Source organism: Bos indicus x Bos taurus, chromosome 24, assembly GCF_003369695.1.
Source record: "Bos indicus x Bos taurus breed Angus x Brahman F1 hybrid chromosome 24, Bos_hybrid_MaternalHap_v2.0, whole genome shotgun sequence".
NCBI lineage: Eukaryota > Metazoa > Chordata > Mammalia > Artiodactyla > Bovidae > Bos > Bos indicus x Bos taurus.
In genome coordinates, this window is record NC_040099.1 from 35,635,411 (window position 1) to 35,646,119 (window position 10,709).

General features: G+C 43.7%; 1 protein-coding gene across 2 annotated transcripts; it reads left to right on the forward strand.

Moving 5' to 3' along the window:
- The first annotated feature begins 887 nt into the window (after positions 1 to 887).
- Positions 888 to 7,312, forward strand: CETN1 (centrin 1). Of its 2 annotated transcripts, XM_027526152.1 has the most exons (2): positions 888 to 929; positions 6,684 to 7,190. In XM_027526152.1, the coding sequence occupies exons 1-2, from the start codon at positions 888 to 890 to the stop codon at positions 7,155 to 7,157; spliced, it is 516 nt and encodes a 171-aa protein (XP_027381953.1). In that variant the 3' UTR covers positions 7,158 to 7,190. The 2 variants fall into 2 exon arrangements, with proteins under 2 accessions (XP_027381953.1, XP_027381952.1); XM_027526151.1 differs by lacking the exon at positions 888 to 929 and having other exon boundaries at positions 6,350 to 7,312.
- The last annotated feature ends 3,397 nt before the right edge of the window (positions 7,313 to 10,709 follow it).

Genomic DNA, 10,709 nt, shown 5'->3' on the forward strand with positions numbered 1-10,709 from the left:
GCCTCTTGAGAAATCTGTATGCAGGTCAGGAAGCAACAGTTAGAACTGGACATGGAACAACAGACTGTTTCCAAATAGGAAAAGGAGTACGTCAAGGCTGTATATTGTCACCCTGCTTGTTTAACTTCTACGCAGAGTACATCATGAGAAACGCTGGGCTGGAAGAAACACAAGCTGGAATCAAGATTGCCGGGAGAAATATCAATAACCTCAGATATGCCAATGACATCACCCTTATGGCAGAAAGTGAAGAAGAACTAAAAAGCCTCTTGATGAAGGTGAAAGAGGAGAGTGAAAATGTTGGCTTAAAGCTCAACATTCAGAAAACGAAGATCATGGCATCTGGTCCCATCATTTCATGGGAAATAGATGGGGAAACAGTGGAAACAGTGTCAGACTTTATTTTTCTGGGCTCCAAAATCACTGCAGATGGTGATTGCAGCCATGAAATTAAAAGACGCTTACTTCTTGGAAGAAAAGTTATGACCAACCTAGATAGCATATTGAAAAGCAGAGACATTACTTTGCCAACAAAGGTCCATCTAGTCAAGGCTATGGTTTTTCCAGTAGTCATGTATGGATGTGAGAGTTGGACTGTGAAGAAAGCTGAGCACCAAAGAATTGATGCTTTTGAACTGTGGTGTTGGAGAAGACTCTTGAGAGTCCCTTGGACTGCAAGGAGATCCAACCAGTCCATTCTGAAGGAGATCAGCCCTGGGATTTCTTTGGAAGGAATGATGCTAAAGCTGAAACTCCAGTACTTTGGCCACCTCATGTGAAGAGTTGACTCATTGGAAAAGACTCTGATACGGGGAGGGATTGGGGGCAGGAGGAGAAAAGGATGACAGAGGATGAGATGGCAGGATGGCATCACTGACTCGATGGACATGAGTCTGAGTGAACTCCAGGAGCTGGTGATGGACAGGGAGGCCTGGCGTGCTGTGATTCATGGGGTCGCAAAGAGTCGGACACGACTGAGTGACTGAACTGAACTGATACTGTGCTAAAGCAGCTAGGCATGAACAGGCTTGAGGCCAGATTTCAATTTTCCCTCTGTCTGTCCTTTTCTCTGAGAAGTGTCCTTACTAGTTGAACTCCAGTGATTGATATGAGGCCTGGACAAACACCAGGTTCGGCCTGATTTGCTTTTCACAAGACCCGTTTTCTTGGGCCTGCGCGGTTATTTTGTTTTGGGTGTTGTTTTTTTATTTTTTACTTTCAAGGTCTTTTAAAAGGGTACGAACTCCCCAGGTCACTGCTAATCCCTAAATACATCCTTAACCATGCAGGCCACTTGGCTCATTCTGTGTCACTCAAACCCCCGTGGGCTTTTGACCTTTCCCTGCCTGGTAAGCAGAAAATTCTCCTTAGTTAACACAAGAGTCAGCTTTTGACGCTGAAGTCTCAGGGGCCTTGGATAATGAAAGAAGGTGGATCAAAGAAGAAACTAATAGCTTAGTCTATGAGATATTTTAAAAATCCGGCTAAGCCACTCTCATTCCTCTTGGTTCTGCATTTTCTGTTGTGTGCCTGGACTTGGGGGAGCCCTCCAGAGACTCCTTACAGGGTGGTCAACTGCTGGATCATAAACCTTTTGAGGTTCTGCGTTGTTTATGTCAACACAGATTGTGTCTTTCTCGGCTTGTTACCATCAGAACAGTGTCTGAGTAGGGCTAATGTGGCCTCTGGGAAGAGAAGGCAGCCATTCTTTCAATGGATGCAATTCATTTTAGCCCACAAGTTCCACATTTTGGAACTTCAATTGGAGATTCATTGATCTTCCTTCTTCTCCTCCTCACATTTTTCCTTCCTTCTTCAACACCCAAATCCAAATGATGTATAAGTGGAGCAGGTCTTGGCTGGGAAGAGTAGGGAACATTGGCCATCTTTACGTTTTTCACCACAAACTCCACAATAGATCTGAGTTTGCTAAAACATACAAGGTTATTCTAGTCCCTATGATGTGTGTGACTGCTCAGTCATGTCCAAATCTTTATGACCCCATGACTTGTAGCCCACCAGGCTCTTCTGTCCATTGAATTTCCCAGGCAAGACTATTGCAGGAAGGGGGACCCCTTTCAGGGCCCAAAACTGGGCTCTCGTCTAACACTTGGAAATGACTTGTCCGAGGAGACACACGTGCTGACAAAGCAAGAGATTTTATTGGGAAAGGGCACCTGGGTGGAGAGCAGTAGGGTAAGAGAACCCAGGAGAACTGCTCTGCTGCGTGGCTCACAGACTCGGGTTTTATGGTGATGGGATTAGTTTCCGGGTGGTCTTTGGCCAATCATTCTAATTCAGAGTCTTTCCTGGTGGCGCATGCACGCATCGCTCAGCCAAGATGGATGCTAGCGAGAGGGATTCTGGGAAGTGGACGGACACGTGGTGTCTCCTTTCGATCTTTCCCGAACTCTTCCGGTTGGTGGTGGCTTATTAGTTCCGTATTCCTTTTCAGGATCCCCTGTCATAAAACAACTCATGCAAATGGTTACTATGGTGCCTGGCCAGGGTGGTTTCAATCAGTGTGCTTCCCCTAACAAGACTACTGGAGTGGGTAGCCATTTCCTTCTCCAAGGGATCTTTCCAACCCAGAGATTGAACCTGAGTCTCTTGCATCTCCTGCATTGGCAGGTGGATTCTTTACCACTGAGCCACCTGAGAAGCCCATATTCTAATCCCTGGAGGTATACTTAAAGTCACCAAATAAACATTTTTTCTTGAAAGGAATCAAATTTGCTCAATGATCAGTCATTTAAAACTATACTAAAACCAGCAAGTGTGCAATGAAACAGAAAGCAAAATTTACTTTTTAAAAAGACCAAACACAGGATTATAAAGATATTTCATTCTTGGTGTAGGCTTCTTTCAAATGTTCCCCTAGATCCCATGGGAGTGTTTTAGATTTCCTTTGTTATTAGGAGTATCCGGGTGAAAGTTTGAGAAGCAGTGTGAGATTCTGGTAAATTCTTTTCTAAAACACAGTCTGCTTTTGTATCTGAGAGTAGTTCTTTATTTCTGGGGTTCGTGGAATGAGAAATTATGTAGCCCTTGGCTGGACACTTTAAGTCTGTTCCTGGGCTTGCCAAAAAGGCCTGGGTTGAGTCACTGGACTGGACTTTGTATTCCCACTCTGAGACCACCGGGATTGTAAAACTTGCTGCTGAGTCTTTCTCGTAAATAGCCCCATGTAGTCACGAATAAATAGTTTCGTTCTGTTATTGTTGGTTTGGGGGCCACCCCCCTACACACACAGTTATCCTGCTTATGTAGACTCATCAAGCATTGGCATTCTTTCTGTTCTGCATTTGTTGGAAAGTAAATAGGCAGCAATAAAGCAATTTTATTATGCATATTTTCTGCCTTGGGTGGCACCTGGAATTTGCTGACTTTGCTGAGCACAACTTAAATTTTAAAAGGCTCCTGTGCCTCACCTTATTCATGCCATGCAAGTCAGATGGAAAACCAAATAATTAGAATAAGCAAGCTGCGTGGGTCCTTTCTCTTGCTGTCAACTGACTCCAGACCCTGCTGTGGAATTCCAGCAGCTCTTTCCCCCCACCTTCTAGCTTCTAATCTTCCATGACCAGATCTAAACAACCACCTTGCCTCCTCTCCCCGTCTTAAATAATCAACAACTGAGCATAATACCTAGGACACGGTGGTACAAAAAATGCTGAGAGCAGAGAACAAAACCACTCCTAACCATTGATTTTCAGAATATCTCATTCACTTTAGGTCGGTCTTCTTTGACTTTGAAAAGTGACTTTAAAACACTGAAGCTGATTTTCACAAGCATTATATAGACTCTGACTAATGCCAACCAAAAACACTTTGCCCAAACTGCTTCCCACTAACTTGTGCCCAAAGGGGACAAGGTGAAGCAGAATTGAAGAACAGAGGTAAACTCCAGACGTATTGCTCTTTCTTTCAGTGACTCAACGCGGAAAGGGACCCTGTCTGAGATCCCACAAACTCCTGTTAACCTTTCTAGGCAAGATGCTAAATCGTTGTTTGACTTAGGGCAGAAACTCAGTATCATATAACTTCCCAGTGATCCTGCATTTTGGTAATGACTTCAACTTTTGGAGAAAGCAGCATGGTTTGGTGAACGAAGCCTCAGCATCAGACTCAGACCAGCCAAAGTTTAAATCCCACAGCCATCATTGCACCACTGGATATGTGACAAGTCCTCCCAGGCCTCTTTTTTTTTCCTCTGCAAAATGAGAAATGATTTCAAGGATTTAATAAGACAACAGATGAGACGAGGAAGCCCAGTGCTAGGCACACACTGAGTGTAAGGTTCCCTTCTTTTTTATTTTTATTTTTTTCCCTTCTTTTTTAAAACCAGATTGCTGACAACGAACATAAAGTAACTCCCCACCAAGAGCTGACTTTGGCCAAGCACGCTGTTTTCTGCGAAGGGAACTCTTGGTGGCCTTTGGTTGTGACCGCTGATCCCACACATCTGGAAACTATGACAACTGTTTTGCTTTGAGCTCAGCTTGGCCCAAATGTAGCTCTATATAAAGCAGCTTCTATCCCTCAGTTTTTCCCAACACATCATAGCTTGGCTTGAATTTGGGCAGAAGAGTGGGTGTCAAAAGAAATGCACAAGGTCTTGGAGGAATTCACATTCAACTAATAGTCACCCAGCCCAGGATGGCCCCTGGATAGCTCCCTATAGTAACTGTCCATGGCGTAGTTCCTTCAACACTCGCAGGCGCCTAGTAGGAAGCTCTATAATTATGCCTATTTTGCGGATGTCTCAGCTGAGGCTGGGAGGTTAAGTGGCTTTCTCAAGGTCACAGAAATAATAAGGTTTGGGATAAGATCCCGGGCTTTCGGACCTGGTAAAGAAAATAGGAGGATTTTCTGGGTTGGAGGATGAGCAGTGGCAGTGTCTACCCCTGCCAAAGTCTATTTTGAGTTGACGCCACCTGTGACAACATCTGCTGGAGGTGGGGATATTGGGAGGAACATCCCAGGTATTTTGCCTTGACTTTTAGAAACCCTGTACCCAGGCCCTCTGTCCATCATGTCACATATCAACTGGGGCAGGTAGTGAGATCTGGCTAGTTAAACATGTCATGTAAAACAATATCTGATCAGTAATTTAAAAAACAATTTGTAAAACTCTGTTAGCATAATTTAATCTTTGCGGTTTTTTGTTTGTTTCATTTTGACAATTCAGAAGTATTTTTTTTAAAAAAAGAAATACTTTAAGCCCAACATTAATGCCATTCATTTAACTCAGCAATATTTATTGCTCTACTTAATATATGTCAAGCACTGTTCTAGATGCTGAAGATACAAAAACTCTTCAATTAAAACACTTGAAAGTGCCCTTTCTTATCACTGATCAAATAGTGATAAACTGAGGGATTTTTTTAAAATAAAAAGAATGCTAAAATTGTCTGTTTTCTGTTTTTTTAACTATTTAAAGACATACAGAGCAATTCTTTTTTTAACCACCAAAAGCAGTAATAGTTTATTTGAACTGTTTCTAATTATTTAGAAAGAAACACTCATTTTTAAATTTATGTGATGGAGAAACCCTGAAGATGTCCAGACTTGGATCAGACAAAAATGACTGAGTCCTAGGCCTACAGAACGGTTTTAAACACAGTTCCCTTATGGGCTTACTTGATGAATTTGCTCTTTCTTTTCACCTGCAAAGCATCCATTTTCCTCTCACCCTTTGTTCTCAGGAGGCAATGTTGAGGCCCAACACACTCTGCATGACCTCCTCCTGTGTCCAGTGCCCGAGCAGAGTGTGGGTTTCAGCACAGCCTCGACTGGATGACAACAGTGAGAGTAATATGCTGCCAGAGTTTCTTTAAAAAAAAAATACCAGAAAGCAGGCTTGCTGCTCCCCTCTCTCCAAATCAAAGCCTCCTGAATAGAATAATGATTGTTATTCAAGCGCAATTATACCGAGCCCTTAGAATTGAAACACTGAAAGTAAGTCTTCTATTCGGATATTGCATTTCATATTTCAGCATATGCCAAATAAGCTAGTGATGTTTTTATTATTGTTGAGTGTAATGTCAGTAGACAAAGTCCTACAAATTTTCTACATAACTTTTTCCATCTTATCTGTTTTCCATTTACATCGACTTGAATTTGCAGTGTGACTTTTAATATTCTCTTTCTTCCCGCACATTTTATGCCAAGGGATCAAACTCAATCCTGAGTATCCTAAATGTACCCTCAGACCAAGTGGGTGGCTTTTTGTTTGTTTGTTTTGGTGTATTTTGTTTGTTTTTTAATTTGTATGGAAAAGGAAAGAGGGAAAAACCTACAAATAAGCCTACAAACCTAGTCCTGTGAATGCTGACAAATGGCCTGGAAAGAGCAACTGCCAGCACGTTTGAGGAGACCACGTGGTTACAGGCAGTTCTTGCCGGCTCGGGTCTTAGCTCGAGGAAAGTGGGTAATAACCGAGGGAACTGCGACTGTAACGTATGTCAGCTCTGGCAGATGGGGTGGGCTTAGCGAGCAGGGTCCCCTGGGTACCACAAGGAACGCAGTTGGGAAGGCTTGAGCCGAGGCCCTGAGCCCGTGTTCCTGGCAGGAGTGCCCGAGCGCCAGCGCGGTGAACACAAGCGTTAAGGACCAACCGCCGCCGTCGCCGCAGGATGGCTTCCAGCTACAGGAAGCCCACCGTGGCCTCCACCAGCCAGAAAAGAAAGGTGGGGCCTAAGCCCGAACTCACTGAAGAGCAAAAGCAAGAAGTTCGCGAAGCGTTCGACCTCTTCGATGCCGACGGCAGCGGCACCATCGACGTGAAGGAGCTCAAAGTGGCCATGAGGGCGCTGGGCTTTGAACCCAGGAAGGAGGAGATGAAGAGGATGATCGCCGACGTGGACAAAGAAGGCACGGGGAAGATCAGCTTCAACGACTTCTTGGCCGTGATGACTCAGAAGATGGCTGAGAAAGACACCAAGGAAGAAATCCTGAAGGCGTTCAGGCTCTTTGATGATGACGAGACCGGGAAAATCTCTTTCAAAAACCTAAAGCGTGTGGCCAAAGAGTTGGGAGAAAACCTCACGGATGAAGAGCTCCAGGAAATGATTGACGAAGCTGACCGAGATGGAGACGGCGAAGTGAACGAGGATGAGTTTCTTCGCATCATGAAAAAGACCAACCTCTATTGATTTCCCTCCCGAAAGCATGTGTAGGGAAATTGAGTAATTGGCTGGCTTCCCTGCTTCTCGATTTGTGAAACCTCCAGCCATCTCTCCTCTTAACCCCAGTTTGTCTAGATAGTTCTATTTCCAAATCTCTAGCTCAATTATAGAATTTTCAAATGCTTTTAGCGTTGAGTTTTGGTTTTCATTCCCAAGAGCGGACCTGGGTTGAATCAAGGGTCCTGAAACTTCTCTTCAGGTACCATTTGCCTTGCACTGGTGGACACCCTTTAAACTGAAGGTGAGGTGGCTTCTTGAGACAATTAGCATTGTGGTTCCCTTGTTGTTTCTTTGGTATTCTTAAATTATCTTTCTTCCTGTATTATTGCTTACATTCAAGTCGTTCTCACAAGATGAGGTGAAGTCACCAACAGGCCATCCAGCCATTGATTCTCACTTAACTGACTGGTTTGAAGGAAAACAGTGCAGCCACTTATGGGCTCAGAAAAGGTATTGTTCCAAAAGATACACGTGTCTTTGGCTGGTGGTAAATGGTGCAACTTAAATTATCCTCTGGCTTCATCACAGGCATAGACTCTTGATTTGTGTGTACCTTACCTACTATGGATTATCCAGGGCCACGACGTATTCTTGGGCTACAGAATAAAAAGAAAATTTACTATTGGCCCAAGCAAAGTATGATTGCTTAAGAGATTAAGCTAACTAATGACTTTGTGTAAATGTTTGCAAATGTAAGATCTGAGCTTAGGAAGTAGTTAAAAAAACTATAATACACGTTGAACTAATCTGTCTTTGAAAAGATAGTGTTTCAGTTATTAGACCAACTATACTATAACCTTAGTCATTTCATTACCGCTTTATTAGAAGCCACTGCCTACCTTCTAATTCTTAGAACGTCTTGTTTCCTGATACTTAATCTCCTCTCTTGTGGTATATAATTGATTCCCTAAAGTCTGGCATATAAGTATTTATGTTATGATCCCAAGAAACTATTCATTGTGACTTGTGTTTGCATTAATACTACTTGTCCTCTGTTATAAATTAAACCTTTCTTGTTTTGAAGTAAGATACCTACCCTTTTGAACATCTGCAAATATGAAGTTAGAAGTTAAATAATATAACCATGGGAAAATACTATAATCTGCTGAGATAGAGGACAAATGTTTTGATAATAGGCAATGAAACTACCAAAACAAGCAGGATATTTTGGTGACAACCTAAATTAAACCTTCATACAAAGTCCCATTAAAATAAATGCTGAAATTCTGGAAAAATTTTCACATGCTTTGCCAGCAATTTTACCCTTCAGAGGGCTGTTAATGTAATCAGGAAAACTACTACTCTGGGTTTAATTCTCATTAACAGGGACTAATTTGTCAGAGCAGCAGGACTGGCTGAAGTGATGGGTATGTGGGCATTTACTGTGAGAAAGGATTTTGCTGAGGTAGCTGGCACAGGGCAGGGAAACTCACCCAGACTGCAGATGCTAACAGTTCAGGTTCAAGGTCTTCGTGTGGATTCAGGTGCAGTTGGAGGGGATTCAGGTTCAGCTTGGGTCAAGCATCAGTGGGAGGGGCCTGGTCTGAGGGTAAGGGGAGGATTGTGGCATTCTGGGAAATAAGAGTTCCTGGCATCCCGCTGACCAGAGTCTTGGCCCAAAGAAGTACATATGGATCAAGGTAGAAAAACCAGAAACAAAGTTGGCAGAAACTAGGAGAAAGGGTCAGAGTTTCAGCCAGCTGGACTGGGTTCAGTCTTGGCTCCCGGCCCAGCAGAGGATAGCAGTGAAAACCAGGAACTGGGGCTGAAGCCCAGTAATCAGGCTGCTCGAACACCATGGGGTTAACTGTGGAGGCTGTAGCCTAGGACTTCAAGGGTCGGCTTAAGGACACAGTCCATCCCACACACAGGAAGTAGGAATAGTAGTAGTCGTAGTCACTGTGTTGTGTCTGACTCTTTGCGACCCCATGGACTGTAGCCCGCCAGGCTCCTCTGTCCATGGAATTCTCCAGGCAAGAATACTGGAGTGGGTAGCCATTCCCGTCTTCAGGGGATCCTCCCAACTCAGGAATCGAACCTGGGTCTCCTGTATTGCAGGCAGATTCTTTACCATCTGAGCCATGAGGGAAGCACACACAGGAAGGGGGCTCCTTATTTCTGAATATTTCTGAGCCCCATTCACTGCTAAGGAAGAACCTCTCAATGGACTATTATTAGTCTTGCTTCTCAATAGGCTCATATTCTGGGGGATGGAGGGTAAAGTTGAGATAGGGAGACAACTACATTGACATTTGAATTTTTAAAATATTTACTTATTTTGGCTGCACTGGGTCTCACACTGCAGCATGTGAGATCTAGTTCCCTGAGCAGGGATAGAACCCAGGCCCCCTGCATTGGAAGTGTGGAGTCTTACCCATGGGATCACCAAGGAAATCCCAACATTTGAATTTTAAGAGAAGTCATACATGTCTGGCTGGGTCAGACATATCCCAGTCTTTATACAAACAGAACCCAATTCAACGAAAATTTATAAACACCTTTTTGCAGATGAGTAAACACAGCTATGGAGAAGGCAATGGCACCCCACTCCAGTACTCTTGCCTGGAAAATCCCATGGACAGAGGAGCCTGGTAGGCTGAAGTCCATGGGATCGCTAAGAGCCAGACATGACTGAGCGACTTCACTTTCTCTTTTCACCTTCATGCATTGGAGAAGGAAATGGCAACCCACTCCAGTATTCTTGCCTGGAGAATCCCAGGGACGGGGGAGCCTGGTGGGCAGCCGTCTATGGGGTTGCACAGAGTTGGACACGACTGAAGTAACTTAGCAGCAGCAGCAGTAGCAGCAGCAAACACAGCTATAAATGTTGGGAAGAACTAAGAAAGTAGTTTTCACTGGGTTATTACAAATGATCCCAGGAAAGAAGCAGGAAGTATACCAAAGAGACTGTGTAGGGGGACTTCCTTGGTGGTAAAAGTACTCTTATCCTTTATAATAGATAATTTTATGTATTAACTGGCTTAGGTCTCAGAGTGCCCTGATATTTGTTTAAACACTATGGGTGGGACTTCCCTGTGGTCCAGTGGCTAAGACTGTGCTCCCAATGCAGGGAGCAGGGGTTCAATCCCTGGTCAGGAACTAGATCCCACATGCCCCATCTAAAGATCCCATGAGCTGGAACTAAGACTTTGCCTCATACCAAATAAAAAAAAATTTTTTTTAAAGAAATTATGTAGGCAGCTCATTGATAAGTCCTTGCTTTCAAAAGTTGAATGTAACAGATGAAAAGCAGACCATTTGGGCCAAGGATGAAAATATGAGAGTATCAAGTTTGTATTGCTGTCATGAAAGCTAATGCCCTGGATGGGCAGAGGACAGTAAAGGGATTTTTTTCCCCTAAAGGCATCCTAGTTGTGTTTAAGATGAGAAGATTGAGGATGGGATTGGTCCAACTCTTTAAATTGTTGCAGGTTGGTTTCCACAGGAAGCCGACTCTGAGGTTTGTGTGTGCTTAGATGCCCAGTCATGTCCAACTCTTTGCTACCCAATGGACTGTAG